This window comes from Polyodon spathula, chromosome 1 (assembly GCF_017654505.1).
Source record: "Polyodon spathula isolate WHYD16114869_AA chromosome 1, ASM1765450v1, whole genome shotgun sequence".
Lineage (NCBI taxonomy): Eukaryota > Metazoa > Chordata > Actinopteri > Acipenseriformes > Polyodontidae > Polyodon > Polyodon spathula.
The window spans coordinates 45218534-45235509 of record NC_054534.1 but is presented as its reverse complement, the minus strand read 5'-3'; the positions used below and the strand labels follow the sequence as shown (position 1 = coordinate 45235509).

The window sequence follows — 16976 nt, the reverse complement described above, 5'->3', positions numbered from 1 at the left end:
CAAGTCAAAAGTTGTACTGAGACATTTTCATTCTTAAAAAAAATCTGTGGTATTTAATTCTGTGGTAAAGGAAGACAACATTTGGAATAAGATTTTTAAACCTTCAGAAGGTATTTTAAAGTTATGATCCTACATGTATTTTAAAAATAAAAATTTAATAATTAAATATTATTTTAATCCACAGATCTGCAAGTATGTCTACCAAAGAAAAACATCCCCCCCCCCCCCCCCCCCCAAAAAAAAAAAAAAAAAATGACTGACCGGGAAATCCTGACCCTCATCAGCACGTACAAACAAAATAAAGAAGTATTAGAATCGAAATTTAATATTATAACACGTGCCATAAATGCAAAAGGTGTGGAGCACAGGGAACTCAAAGAAATAAAAAAAAGAAGTAGTCTGGCCTAAAAACACAGGCCACTGATGACTCACAAAACACTGAAATTCCCCACAGGTGGTAGTCCTAAACCAGACATCAGTCCATACTTGTCTGGAGAAGTTAATCTGTTGAGCGTTCCACCAGATCAATGGATCTGATTCACTGTCAGCCAAATTAGTAAGCAGATAATGATTTAGTCCAAGCAAGATGCTGTCTTTTTCAGAAACTAGTATGGAGGCATTAGTAGTAGGTGCTGATGTGTTTGCCTTGAGTAGGCTACCTTAAGTTTTTTAGCAGGTGTCCTCTGTTTGTGCTTCTACTCCCCGAGACTCAGTTTCAGTGTTACTGGCTATTGCAGCAAAGCTCATGTCCTGCTGTAGCTGAGAGTTCATCTCTGACAACACTCTTGCTTTGACTGAACCTTGTCCTCACTGATGTACGGCACTTTTAATCTAGGGTCAAAAAAAGATCGGACATCAAGTAGATCTTGTGTGTCTGTATCAGAAGTTCAGGTAACTCATAATCTTCTATTTGATTGACTTTGTGAGTTCAGTGTCATCTTCCTCAACAGCTAAACTACTGTTGTGAAGCAGGACATGCTTTCACCTGAAATCCATCAATGGGCTCATTGAATCAAGCACATCAATGTCCTGCCATGTAGGTACTAAGTGCCTGTTTTTTCTGTCAGTTAGGATTTGCTTGTGACTTGTGATTGCCTTTTCCTGTTCCAGCACCCTTTGAATCATCTGTTGACATGCTAGCCAATGAGTAGGTGTTTCTGTTATCAGCTGATGTTGAGGAAGATTGAGCTCAGCTTGTGCTAAACTCTTCTTACACACACCAAAGGCACGGTCTATACACTTATCACCTTGCATGTGGTTTCCTGGAAGTGTTTTTTGAAAAACACAAATTTAAGGAATAATATATACTGATGCACAATGAAAAGGCAACACAGTTCTAATGTATTTAATTAAATATTTTAAACACAGATATCAAACAAAATCACCGAAAATGTTAACAAAAATACAGATCAAAAGAATCACGATAATTTTCAGTATGAAACGTGACACTAAAATGAAAATATTACAAAGTTAGTATCGGGTATTTCCTCCCTGAGCATTAACACAGTCCTGACAGTGCTGACGCACAGACCTGATCAGCCTCTGGACAGACTGCTGTGGGATGCTCCGCCATTCTTTCTGTGCAGCTGCAGGCAGATGGCGAAAGTTGGCTGGTCGCGGTTGTCTCCTGTGGATAACACTGGTGATTTGGTCCCACTCAGGTCAAGAAAAAAAGCTGTCCACGGCAAGACGTCAACATTGTTTTGTTGAAGTCGTGCAATTGCAATACTAGCACTGTGTGGTCTTGCATTGTCCTGCTGGAATCCAACACTCTCTCTGCCACCACCACAGAAGGCAGGGATTTTGTCTCTCAGCTGTCAATATGTTACCCCTGAACCTACAAATCATTTTCATGCCGGCGGCGAGCTACAGTAATTCTGCTGAATGACTGTAACCTATCTTGAACTGATTGTTGCAATGCACTGTGGTATGGGTTATCTTGACTTGATTACTGCAATGCACTGTGGTATGAGTTATCTTGACTTGATTACTGCAATGCACTGTGGTATGGGTTATCTTGACTTGATTACTGCAATGCACTGTGGTATGAGTTATCTTGACCTGATTACTGCAATGCACTGTGGTATGGGTTACCTTGAATTGATTACTGCAGTGCACTGCGGTATGGGTTACCTTGAATTGATTACTGCAGTGCACTGCGGTATGGGTTATCTTGACTTGATTACTGCAATGCACTGTGGTATGGGTTACCTTGAATTGATTACTGCAGTGCACTGTGGTATGGGTTACCTTGAATTGATTACTGCAGTGCACTGTGGTATGGGTTACCTTGAATTGATTACTGCAGTGCACTGTGGTATGGGTTACCTTGAATTGATTACTGCAGTGCACTGTGGTATGGGTTACCTTGAATTGATTACTGCAGTGCACTGTGGTATGGGTTACCTTGAATTGATTACTGCAGTGCACTGTGGTATGGGTTACCTTGAATTGATTACTGCAGTGCACTGTGGTATGGGTTACCTTGAATTGATTACTGCAGTGCACTGTGGTATGGGTTACCTTGTATTGATTACTGCAGTGCACTGTGGTATGGGTTACCTTGAATTGATTACTGCAGTGCACTGTGGTATGGGTTACCTTGAATTGATTACTGCAGTGCACTGTGGTATGGGTTACCTTGAATTGATTACTGCAGTGCACTGTGGTATGGGTTACCTTGAATTGATTACTGCAGTGCACTGTGGTATGGGTTACCTTGAATTGATTACTGCAATGCACTGTGGTATGGGTTATCTTGAATTGATTACTGCAGTGCACTGTGGTATGTTACCTTGAATTGATTACTTGCACTGTGGTATCTTGAATTGATTACTGCAGTGCACTGTGGTATGGGTTATCTTGAATTGATTACTGCAGTGCACTGTGGTATGGGTTACCTTGAATTGATTACTGCAGTGCACTGTGGTATGGGTTACCTTGAATTGATTACTGCAGTGCACTGTGGTATGGGTTACCTTGAATTGATTACTGCAGTGCACTGTGGTATGGGTTATCTTGAATTGATTACTGCAGTGCACTGTGGTATGGGTTGATTTATTTCATATTTATTTATTATGAACATTGTAGCCTAATTTATAGTAATACTTTGTGCTGCAGCAGAAGGCGTGGTTAATGGGTTTGTTCAGACCATTTACACTTGTTGCAATACAAGATAGATTATACAATTAGTAATTATCTAAACAATTATTCATTTTCGAATCAATTACTTGAATAAACGTCGACACGTGGCTATCCGTAGTTTCCTACAGTCATGAAGTTCGAGTTAAAAAAAATAAAGTCTGTCACGCATGTTAGTTACTGTGTGTAGGCCTAATTTACACCCATATACATTTTTGAATAATCATGCTAAACTGACTTAAGCAGCCAAATGAAAAAGTATTGAATACAAATAAAATGTTAATTGAGGTCCTGAACAAGAGTGAAACTGGAACATGCGGTGCAAAAACTAGCATGCTGTGTTCACATCGTCATCTGAACTCAATTTAGATGTAATTTGAGGAAGACCGTGCTTAGCTTTACTTTGTTGCTGAATTCTACACTCAAATGTAAGGGCCTTATCCATAGAGTCATATGTGTTGTAGTAAAAGGCTATAGTAAATCAGCATACTAATCGAGAATGTGTTTGTTTTTTAGGGGTCGGTCCAGAGTACTAGCTTTTGTTTTTGTTTTTGTTTTGCTGTGATAAATCCAGGTGATGTGTTAAATTAGAAGTTTCTTTAACACTACTATTGTTTCATCAGATGATTTTTTTTAATGCTGTCAAACACCTGATCTCAGTCTGTATGAAGCTGACATGTTCAATTAAATAACTTCACATTTTGAAAACCACGAAACGCTATTCTGCTCAGATGTGATTTGCATGTAATTTGCCACTTGCAATTGACTGCAGCAACAATGGGGGTACCAGGAAAATAAATAACTGTAGTGTCTCTTACACATTATTTTATTCTTCATAAACTCTGTAGTGTCTGTTTGTATACTACATTAGCATAATGATAACTAGGCTTGCTACTATTTGATTTTTATTTCTTTGCCAAATCGACGATTAATATCGAAGTTTATTTCTGAAAGAATTTACGTTTATCTGTATTTTTCAATTCAAGCTGAACATGGGTGGGAAAAAAAAAAACAGACTTTTTATGCCATTGAGAAATGTCTCATTTAGCGAAGCCCCTTTATCATAGTCAACATGCAACAAAACGTCAGATAGCTGAACAGAATTAACTTGCTTTCAGAACTCAGAGGCACTGGAGGCAAGGCAGATGGGCCCGCTTCGTCCTGCCGCGGAGACGTCGATCAGGGAATTGTGCAAAATATTCATTAAGTGTTTTCCTCTTGCGCCCCATTTTCAAATCAAACTAGTAACTGTCACTGTATACCCATAGCAAAAGCACACCTTAACCCACTAATTTCAAAGTAGGCGCTTTGAATGACAGGCGCTGTAGCTGGCAAATCAAAGTACACAGTCGGTCTTGATGACGGACAGTTATTTAAATGAATGAGAGCATTCTAGCACTGCTTCAGCCAACGAGATCTGTCAGTACAGGATGAAATGGCTGACAGTGAAACTGCATTAGCCTATTAAGGGACCACTGAGTTGATTGACAGCGGCCCATAGCCATTCGGAGCAGAACAGAGACGGGACAGACAGCAAGTATAAAAACTACACAGACTATATAGAGATGACTTTTAAATTATTATTTTTGGTAAGAATAAAATGGCATTACCGACATTTATCCTATATAACATCTATTTCAGTCGAACTCATATTTTTGGGGAATTTGATGTTTAACAAGCTTTACTGATTAAAATCGAAAAGTAGCAAGCCTAGTGATAACTGTATTCTACTTAGTTGTGTAGAAAATGAAAAATCACGTGTGTAATAATTGTATGTCCTGTTCCTTTGGCTGCACAAATTCAGTCCGGTTCTTCAGTTTTTAACCTTCATTTCAGTTTTACCGAAAACTGATTGTGTACCAAAAACAGCTGAAAGAGTTGATAAAGAAGTGAACCAATCACCCTGCTATCAGTATCATAAAGTACATGACCATGACCTACTATTAGAACATATGTAAAAATGTAAATGTGAGACAGAGAGTGACAGATAGAGAAACATTTACAGAAATGTTTTCTCACTATGGGATAAGTGGGTCTCTAGACTATATGAGTAAAAATCTAAGTGTAACAGATGTAAAAACATTTCCTTACATCCACAGTCTGATCTGTAAACGAACCAAACGTTCATATTAGGGGAGGGCCCCAGCAGTTCCAGAGAGGGCTGAAAAAGCAAGCTGTACACAGTAGGTCAGCTTGTACCCATGTCGTGAGTGTAAATGCACTGAGGAGTGCAACATGCCTTCTCTTGACTAATTACAGTACATCTTTGGTGTTTCTCCAAGGAAACCTGTGTGAACAATTATTTTAGCCAGCTTGTATGTGAGAAAAGCCCATGTTTATTAAAGCATTTTAACTGTTGAAAGACCTCCAAGAAATGAACCGGGTAAAATAAAGTGTAGGCTATTTTATTATTATTATTATTATTATTATTATTATTATTATTATTACTACTACTACGACTACCATATGAGAGCAGCCTAGTTTACTTACCTTGGTCATCCATTCCTTTTCATCCATGTTAGCTTCCTCCATCAACTCTCTTTTGATGTCCCCAATCGGCCTCTTTCATCCTCAGCCAGACAAAGTTGCTACTGCTCTTTACCTCTTCGGATACAGCCTTCACTATACAATTGAATTCCTGTCCACTGAATCCAATGCCTCTACAAAGCCAAGTCATGGATTGCACAAAGAATCCCCGACAACCTGGACCCTCCACCTTCACTGTTCCACCTCAGTGGCTAACTTCCTCTCATCTGTCTCATCCACGGAATCCTCCCACGGCACTGTTAACTCCACCAGGACAGCAAGGCGTGTTGAGAATGACCACAGGACAGTCAGGTCAAAGCGTAGCAGTGGCAATCTCAGGTGGGAAGATAAGGCACTGGCCAACATCTGCCTGCATTCTCCAATCTCTAGCAGCCTCTAATTATCCTAGATGAATCGTAGTTCTAATAACCTTTCCTGTTGGTTGTTTTCTTGGATGGAGGAATCTTATTCACTGTGTGTAGCTACTGCTGATGCTAGCAGTGAGCTGGTCTTATTACGCTGTTCTTCCAGTGCTAATGCCAAGCAACACAGTACCCAATGCCAAGTAAAGCGACCCTGGCTCAGAGCCACCTTACAGCCTGTAGAATGTACTTTAGGGTAGCCAGTGATGTACACAAAGGACATGCTGGGTTCTCTCCTATCCACACATTCAGGTTCTGCGCTGATGAAAGATCATCATATGTGGACGGATTAGGAAGCTGTTCCTCCTCTGTTCCATTGTCCACAGGTCTCGCCAGCCAATCTTACACTGTTCCATATTCTCTCTGCTTAGCCGATACCGCCTTGACACACCTAATCCTCTCCTCCCGCTTTTGCACTTCAGTAACTACCAATTTCCACCTTTCAGCTGGAGCTTCTTTGTGCCTCTTGGTTAAGCCGAACTGAGACCAAGGCCTCCTCTTCCCTGTTGTACTTACCCCATGATATCAATGATACAAAGGGAAGCCTTTGTATAATGTGTCCTTTGCTGCCCACTTTCTCCCAGTTCTCACTACAGGTGCTACCTCCCTCACACACTCGTCAAGCGATTCTATCAGTGTCATTTCCAGCCAAGCCTTCACGCACTTGAATTACTCTGTTAGAGCTGAGACTGGCAGCTGCAGCTACAGGTGTTATGGCATTTCCTGACTTTTGTGGCTTTAAGTTACACCACTGAAGTTAAAAAATTGTCATTTTTGTAAATAGTCATAATAATGGAATTTGTTACGTAAGCAATAATTCACATAAAGGTATGCGGCAAGACATGTCCGAGTGTGTTGTGAGGTACAGGGCTCCAGGTTGAGTGCCTTCAACCACCCAGAAGTACGGTAAGATGTCTTACCACCCATCCTGTCATGGGTTATTGTGCTTAAATGTTTATTTTGTTTGTTTTATTGAATGTATCCTTCCACAAGTGCAAAACAGTCCCTTGTAGAGTCCATGAATTGGCTTGAAGTATTACTTCTGAATAAATTGTTCCTTTGCCTTTGTATGCACGTTTATTTACTAATGTATTTATTTATTTATTTATTTATTTTTATACAGCAGCTTCAATGTTCTGTTTTTCTGTAAAGTAAAACTGCAAAAATCAAGAAAACTGCTTACCTACATGTTTTTTACACCTTGGTACATACATTTGATGTTTACAATAATCTCTGCACCTTTACATTTTAAAATGTCAAGCTTTCATTTGTTCTCACCACCACTTAGGCTCAGAGGATTACTTATTGGCTGGGTCTCACACAACACAAACAAACTGTTTACTGCATATTAATACACACTGATCTCTGCAAATACTGTTCTTTTGTTTACTTTATTACTTCTTGCACCAACTTTAAAATCTGAATGTAATTGTCTTTTTTTCTGCTTTTTAAACACCATCTCTTCATTGTTAAGATCCAATGAAACCCCACTCTACCCCGGCTATAGAAACTGATAATTGGCTGCATTTGGCACTCAAAGATGTTCTTGTTGTAGCCAACCAGATTGAGATTAAGATTTAAAAAAAAAAAAACACCAAGAAAATTCATAACATTTAAAATGTACATGATTCTGTTAACATACTGACAGTGTTAGACTAATGTATAACTACGAAAAAATCTAAATAGCCTGTCCTTCTTAACTGCCTGCAATGGAAAATCCGCTGCCAGAGGAAACGAATGAGGACGGCCGTTCAAGGAATTTAAACCTAGCATTCTGAAAAGCCCATTTCCAAAACAACCGAAAATAACATTGGTGTTTTTCGATGTGATTGGCTTAATATTCTCTCAAACACTGGAATGTGCAAGTCACAAAAAAACAATGAAATTCTAACAATGGTAGGAAATGAAGTCAGCGCACAGTGCTAGAACCCCTGTCACACAGAATATGCTGGTACTGAAAACACCTCAGAGCCAGCTTGGAATTTCTGTTTCATCTCATTCACACAGCCAAAAATATTCTGTCTCAATGCAGGTATAACTTTCACACAGCTATTAGAACAGAATCCTACTGCTTCAGTCACATCAGTGGTGTCATCGTAACAGAACAAGAGAACAATTGAAAAAAATGTATAAACGCCAATTAGTGTAGAAAGTAGTCCTACAAATTCCCTTCGATATTTACATTATGTAACACAAAGACTAGGCTACATATCTTGAGCAATAAAATTAACCCCCAATGTTTCTTTTCAATTTAAATACTACTGCTAAAAGATTATATGCTTACCACATCACAGAATATATACAAATGATGGTTCTAGTATTTTTTTTCATTTTGAGTGAAAAGGGTGACTGCAGTTAACTTTAGTTAAAGTTAAAAACAAAGAACAAAGTTGTCATTTATGTTACATAGCCTATCGGGCAGTGGTTTGCACTTAATGGAAATGTGATCATTACTCAGGCTGCATCCACACTAGACAGAGCGACCAAAGTCGCCGAATATCAGTCCACACCAGACACGACTTAGAAACGATCGAAAAGACTGGAAATAAATACATGACCCCGCCCATGCATTCCTATTAGACATGCTAGAGATGAGCTGTCCCATTACAAGACAGGTCTTGTTTTGATAAAAGGTTACCACCTCAGTACTGAGATCGTTGTATCCGGGTCGATCCTGTATGTAATTTGCACTGAAAAAAAAAAAAAAAACGGTTCTTACGGGATCGTTAAACGGGTGTTTGTTATAAGGGGTTCGTTATAGTGAAGTCAGCCTGTATTTTTGCTTGTTTGGTGAATCTCAACAAAACTTTGCTTTATGCGTATGTAAATACCTTCTTGTGTCGGAATTGTGGAACATAACAATTTAGTGAACAAAATGTTATTAATCATAAAACAAACACATATACACACACACAAAAAAAAAAAAGCCACAGTTTAAATTTAGGTCACATGTTCAAGTTGTGTGAATGCAGGACCTTTTTTGTGTCATTTTTAAAAGCAGCAAAAGTACAGTTTTCATTTAAATGCTGGATATGTAGACTGCATGTATTGTCTGGTTTATTTTTGCTTATTAATAAACCTATTTTTATGCAACTTCCATAATCGGGAAGAAAATGCACCACCTGCCAAGCCACCCAGGCATTGTCTTTCTTCTGGATGTCTGTATAGACAGAACACAGGTAAATACCTTCAGAACATCCAGAGACGACTGCCTGCCAGCCCAACCTCTGCAGCTGTGCCTGCCAACAAGCATTCAACTTGTTCATACCTTGCTCTGCCTATGAAGTCATGTATACAGTTGTGCCTTATTTAAAGATACAGTACCTTTTGTCTTTTGGAATACATTTATTTTTTTGTTTCTGTAAATAAATACACACATCAGCTTAAAAGTGCAATTCCTTTCTATCTGCCTGCGATTTATATAGCCATTAAAGGGATGCATCACACTGCTGCCCTCCCACAGCACCGTTCAAAGCATCACTTTTTTGGATGTCATCAATTATGAGTCGCTAATTATGTTTTGTATTTTCACCCATCCCCAATTTGGACAAACTGTACAAATTTTAATATTATATTATGCTTTGTTGTAAAGGCTTGTATAAGCTTGTAATGCTCTGAGGAGCATACCCCGGAAATCACTTCTAACCCAACACTGATTGATTCGCACAGGACTGAAAGGACACAGGATGTTTGAGTTTTACTGAAAAAATGCAATTTGCAACCCCAACTACATCGGAAGAGCGTAAGCAGGGATTCAGTGCCTATAACAACATCAAAACTAATAACATTAGTCGAAGCTCCACCTAATCTTGGACAGTTCTATTTTGAGACTGGTTTTCAACACTGGACTACTGAAAGACAGATGTGGCTTCTTGAACACTGTCAAGAAACAAGCCAACATAGAAGCAGAAGATATTCCAGATGAACTTCCTGAATAACTATCGTAAAAGTAAAACCCCATCAAGAACAAGATCAGTCTCTACTTTGATTAACACTCACCTAGATTATTTGCGTTTAGGGAAACCTGTGGTGAGTGTGTTTTTTAGGGGAGAGGGTTGTTAAGAAACAGTTATAGTCAATATATTTATTGTATTGTGTACAATAAAATAGTTTTTTTTTTTATACTTTGGTGTAGCTTAAATTTTTTTTAGCCACACTGGAAAAACATGTTACTTTAGCCACAGTAGCTAACTAAACTAAAGTCTTTGAGGGAACGTAGGGAGAAGGATGATAAACTGCAAAATTAGCGTGCTTATTTATGATCAACTTTTGTAAGAGTAATGTTACTTGCTTCTAGTAAAACAAAACATACAGCTGTCACAAAGACAGCCGGAGTGGGTGGCGTCAGACCAGAGCCAGGATATAATAAACAAAAAGAGAGGTGGAGTTTGGGGGAGCTGAGCGAATGCTTTCGCTCAGCATTTAATAAATAAACAAACAGACAGAAAATAAATGATTGTAACAATACAAAAACAGGACACGGCACATTCGCCAAAAAATAAATAGACAAACAAAACGGACTAATACTAAACAAAAATATGGTGAGCAGATATTTTCGTAATATTAATATGATCGCAATTACTACCTCCGTCTCCTATCCAATTCTCCACTCACCGAACACCCAACCGCGAGTGGGTGAAAACATGCTGCTTTTATGCAGCTGTACCAAGATTTGACTGCTAATCTATCATTTAATTGGAGTCTCAGTACAACTGCACGTGAATTAATAAAGTGCAATTCCCCGTGCTCACATATTATTACAGTTTACCTGCACGTGAAGTGCTGTGCAATCCTCGTGCCTAAATACAAACATACATTTTAAACACACGTAAAACACAGACCCGTTTATATCCTGTGTACCAATGCCTATATACCAACATTTAACACACCACACGCAACATATAACAGATAATATACACACGGGCGGGCACTTTGTCACCACAGCAAATAAGCTGCAAATAAAATGTCTATTGCTCAAACATTATAACTCAACTAACAAACAGTAACCTTACTAAAATGTCTGCTGTACAAACATTCTCTCAGACTCCCTCTATATACTACTACAACCCACAAAAAGATCTGACCAAATTCAATGTGAAAAATGTGCAAAAATGCACAAAATCAGACAGGGGGGAAATATTTTTTCACGGCACTGTATATATACTTTTTAAATAGCATTATAATATAGTAATGTTCAATAAACTGCAAATACTAGTTCTAAAGCTGCAAGTAAATCAGTTAGTTCCTTCTTCTTGTAGGTTTTTTTTTGTTTGTTTGTTTGTTTGTTTTACCGCAATGACTGATGACTAATACAGAGAAACAAAATACAATCATTTGTTTTGTTGGAGTGGAAAAAGGAAAATAAAAGTTTTTTTTTTTTTTTTTTTTTTTACTTATACAACCCATTTGTAAAAAGTAAAGTTAATATACTATTTTTTCAATACAATTCAATAAAAAAAAATGACTTACTCCAATGCACACAAACTCAACCCTAACTGTTAATTATGAACCTGCTTTTGATTTAAATCACAGTCAATGTTAATTTGTGATGTTAAAGCTGAGAATCATGTTAGAAATCACGTAATGCTAACAATACTGAATACTAAAAATAACTACGTTGTTTAAATGTTCAATGTTATTGTAAATGTTATCCCTTTACAAGAGATTACTGATGACCTTAGAATGCTATGGGTAAGGAAAAAAAAACTCAGCAGTCACCAGCCGCCACTGATTGTTGCCCTATATAATGTATTTTTAAACTGAATGCCTTATTCCATATATATGTATTATCTGTAAGATGATAGGATTTTCAATCAAACATAAACTACTAGCTATGGTGACATCACCAGTAAATAATGTAAATGAGTAGTATCAAAGGTTCGAACCTTCGTTCAGTAATGTGTTCCAAACCTTCGAAGGTCAAAATGTACCCTTCATTACAGCCCTATTCAATTAGGACAGTGATGTTCAATTAAGTAAGGAAAAGGAGAGAAAAATAAACGCTCTTAATCTTAACTGTAACAACACTTAAAATCTTTCAACAATTTATCTTAAAACCTGCTTTAGCCAGTCAGTATAAATCTTATGTTCTCCTTGTGTATGTCAAACACTGAAGTAAAACGACAGTGACATTTGGCTGGACACTAAGCTACAAACTGACAGCCCTCGCTGTGTTTTGGTTTACTGAAAACACTCTTTCCTGTAACAGTGGACGTTTCTAGCAGGCCCTCAATATAACAAATAAATAAAAGCATCCCCAACAGCACCATAATTTCCAAAACATGTACAGTATATAACAGTCTAGGAGCTAATCTCAGTTTAGCCTCAAATAAGCATGTTTACGCAACAAAAGGTTTTTTATGTATTTATTTATTTACTTGGTAAAGCCCTCTAGAACCCTTATTTGCACTACTGCTTTTTTGTTAAAGGACAATGGGACTTTTTCATAAAGCTTTAATATGTTTTATATGAATAAAATACAACATGAAACTGTTCCAAACAAAAAGAAAAACAGAATTGTCATTAGCACAATTTATTCAGCAAGAAAATAAGAACACATCCAATAAAGTTAACAAACCAAAATTGAAAAATTGATAGATTATTTAGGGTCTTGTAAAGCAGTCTAAATGTGTTTCCTATTCATTAATTACAATTGGTCTAACAATTTTGGAATACATTTCTTTATAGAAGCTGGTCAAGTCCACATTATGCAGCTACTGTAAATAAAGAACAACGTACTGTATTGGTACAAGTATATAAAAAAGACCTGGTCCTTCCTTTCACTCTTAATATTTCCAAAAAAGTAGAGTGAACTGTAAAAAAAAAAAAAAACAATTTTTGTGGGGTACAGCCAACACTTCAGATCCCCAAATTGAAGGTGAAGGCAATTAACAAAGGTAATTTGTCAGAAGGTAATGACTGCTGCTCAAGACATTTATGCTACTGTATTAGAAACCAATTAAATGTTTGTTTGTATTGTATGTGTGACAGGGTAGAGTCACGGCCCAGATGTTTATCGGCAGGGAGAGAGACTCACAACACAGAAGCTGCTGTTTGAAGCTCAAATGTGCACTTCACTTACAAACATAGAATGGACACAAACAAAAACACATTCAAAAAGGCACAAGGGCCAACACAAAAAGTCTACAAAAATCAAAACATACAGTACAAGACAACACGCAACACCAAACACATACCTTCACCTCTATCACCAACATGAATTCTATCCTTCCTCCTAACACCAGTGAACACCTATTTTATACACCTATAATGGGAGGACTGGAAAGAACGTACTCCGTGGTTGTTTTGCAACAAAGGAAAACCAGGATGCAGAGTCCAAATCTACATAACTTGTTCTTTCTGAAAAGTGAGTTCAGCTATCTGAAGGATGGTAAGTGGTAAGGTCGTCTGATCCAAAAAATAAAAATGCACAATTAATATATACAAGCACAAAGACAGCTCTGGACACCAAAAGGCAGTCGAGATTGACAGCATCAGGGAAAAAAGTGTGCTTCCAAACAAGTTTTCAGAAATAAACTCATTTACTAGATGAGACAGCTGCAGTATTCCAAACTGCATATCTAATCACCAAAGAAAGGATGGCTTTCAGCAAAATAGATCCGTTAGTTTCACTTCAAGATAGGAACAGTGCTAAAATGAGCTCACTACACCGATCAGATCATTCTTGTGCAAACACTATCGGAACCATAGCAAATGAAATGAAAAGCAAAATCATTTCATCATTAAAACGCACAAAGTCTCTCCTGATGAAAGCAGCTTGTATGGCTTAACCCCCCACCTCCCCCCTTGTCAGATAATGTCAAGCTATTCTACAAGTTGATGGCTTTCGTCAATCAAGCTAGTTGAAGCAGTTAGTATAGTTAATGTGTGTTCAGAGAATTGGAGAGATGTTTGTTTCTGATAAATGAGAGTGTGTCTAAGTTTAAAACAATATTAAAAAATATAGAGGGCAGTCACCAACAAAGCATATCACTTTAGTAAAAGTTCAGCATTTTGCCACTAGCATTAAAATGAATACTTACAGCCTTTAAATGTGGCTATATTATACAGCACCATTACTTGATGTCCCTATACATCACAACATGAAATTAGGGCTTAGAATTGAAAGTTGACCAACAGTTCTCAGAACAGTCACTTCCTTTCAGCACTTCCCCATTCAAGCATGGGAACCTGGCACATGTGGAAACGAGTGTACCCTATGTACAAATGGCTACTAAGTATACCGTGATAATCAGCAGTATTTTGGTTAACAATAACGTTCAACATATGTGGTTTAACTACAACATTATGCTAATTATGTAATGATTGGTTATGGCCACCATTACCAATATATAAACACAACATTTTGGTCATTCATTCGGCTCTTCGAAAAAGACAAAAAAAAAAAAAAAAAAAAAAGCCTTACCTTCACACAGAAACCCAGCCAGTCCCCAGATGAAATCGGTGCATTGGTGACAGAACGTTGGTTTGGTTAAAGTCACTTTCTTAAAATTGTGTCCTGGGGCGCTGATTTGATGCTCAGTTCTGGAACTCGAGGACTGTTGCTTCCGCCCAGTCCCAGGGCTTGTAGTTGGACTGTGTGTACTGTTGCCATACCGGATCCGATTGCGATCTGCCATAATTATTAATTATTCCTGCTCCGATAAGCTTATATGCTTTAATTGTAAAAAGCTGGGGATTGTTTACACTACCACTTAGCAATGTTAAAAGCTTCTTCTGTTCGTGCCATGGTGACAAAGTAGTGTACAGTGAGAGGACAATGGCTAATATAAATTCGTGAATAACTCTAAATCATGTCAACGTAATGTGTAGCCTATAAAACGGCTGCCTTTTAACAGCTGTCAATGTAAGAAAACAAAAACGTTACAAATACTGAGACTATTACCAATAGCATATCCAACCCCATATTTTTGTTTAAATGTTAAATAAATACAAAAATGATATCGTTTAACTGATAAAAAAAAAAAAAAATCTGTTTCAGATATCCCCAAACTAATCAATTAAAATACTTAATTTAATAAAATGCACAACCCACTTACAGTAGAAACCGGCTTCTTTGACTTATTCGACCCTCCTAATCAAGAACACGGTTTTCAAAGACTTGAAGCCAAAATGTACAATTCAATTTTTGCAAAATGATTATGCAGGGATAACACACCTACGTATTGAAATGGAGACGCCGAAAACACAATAAAAATAAAATGTACCGAGATACGCATAAGGTTCGCTGATAATACGGCGGTTCTTGGTTTTCTCTCTGTAAGCGTGTGATTTAATTGTGATAAAACTGTAAATTAGAATTAAAACACACTATAGCAACGCTCTTAAGACCTGAGGTAGTATTAACGTAGATCGGAGTACTTGCTGAAAGCAGATCAAATCAGACCAGTCTGTTCACTGCGTAGTCGAGTAGGAAGCGGCTCAGAGAAATGTGCGATAAAGTAATGAAGCAAATCCGATGAAGCCAGGATGAACCAAACTGGACCTTCTTCTATGATCCAATACGAAAAAGAGACAATCGGGAAAGTCTATGTCTTCCAAACAAATGAATTCGATTTTCCCATCCAAGCAATTTACAACTGCGTTTGTTTTCAAGAAACAGGGTCCTTGATATTTTTTTTTTAATTTTTATTATTATTATTTTCAGCAATGAAAGAATAATTTTTGATTCTGTCGGCCTGTTAGGTAATGGGTTTCTTCTAGCAGACTGGAAAACCAAACACTCAACTTCCGCCTGCAGTTCTGTTTTGCTGTCTGCAGTGGTGAGGTCGTGACAGTCGGTTGCTCTTTCAAGCTGCGGTTTGTGGTCTGTGCTCCTTGATCAGTGCATGACTGCTGATCGCTCTTGACTGCAGATTCCCGTTTCACGTTACAGATTACTGTTCCCTTGCTGAAATTTCCACCCCAACATGTACAAAATAAATAAACACAGTGGCAGACTTTCCAGTTATTAAATAACACGCCCGCAATTTGCAAGTCACGCAGCGTTTGAACACGAATCTCCCACTCACATTCCTGCTGCTTCTGTGTTAACCCTTTTATTTTAAATGTTCATAACTGCACCCGTGTTGTTATTAAACGAGAATGAAAGCATGGTATGTGTACTAGTGCGTCAAGGACAAAGGATAAAAAAAACTATTTTAGCAGCAGTTTCGTGTAACATCGTAGATAAAATTATTGTGCGAGTCTGTTGGCTACATCGTATGGTATTGCTCTCTGTATTGTGTAACATCATCATTAGGTTGTTGATTGTCTCGTTTGTTTACAGCCTCAAAGGCTTGTTCCAGCTACTGCAAATGTTAGGCATGGTGTTTCTATCTCGCTAAACTGTAACTGAATTGGCCTTTAAAATTTCAAGCAGGTTTTTTTTCAATAAGGTAACCTATTAAAGGACCTGTTTACTCAGCGGCATGATTAGTTATATATATATATATATATATATATATATATATATATATATATATATATATATATCTATATATATATATATATTTTTTAACAACATTTCAGAAATGCTAATTGATAAGCATTCATTTAGCTAGTTGAGGCATCTTTAGCAATAATAATCTCTTTTAAACGATTAGGATTCTTTAGTGATTTTTGATCATTCCTCAACGCAAAATTGTTCCAGTTCATTCAAATTCCGAGGACTTCACTTGTGCACAGCGTTTTTCAACTCATACCAAATATTCTCAATCAAATTTAGATAGGGACTTTCACTAGGCCATTCCCAAAATTGATTCAAACATCGTCTCCCAAAGTATACTAACCGATTATAGAAAACCATACGATACCTTAGGTAAAATGGTACATGACCTTTATTTAAAGTGTGAACGTCAGTTAAGTGTCACTTATAGTGCCGCCTCA

General features: G+C 37.6%; 1 protein-coding gene across 1 annotated transcript in view; it reads right to left on the bottom strand.

Annotated features, from left to right (window-relative positions):
- Nucleotides 1-16040, bottom strand: part of LOC121319272 (diacylglycerol kinase theta-like) — a 94227-nt gene extending 78187 nt beyond the window's left edge. The window contains exon 1 of the mRNA XM_041256531.1: nucleotides 14515-16040. Within this exon, the coding sequence (XP_041112465.1) occupies nucleotides 14515-14728 (214 nt within the window). The 5' untranslated portion in view covers nucleotides 14729-16040. The remainder of the gene's footprint in view (nucleotides 1-14514) is intronic.
- Nucleotides 16041-16976: the final 936 nt, after the last annotated feature.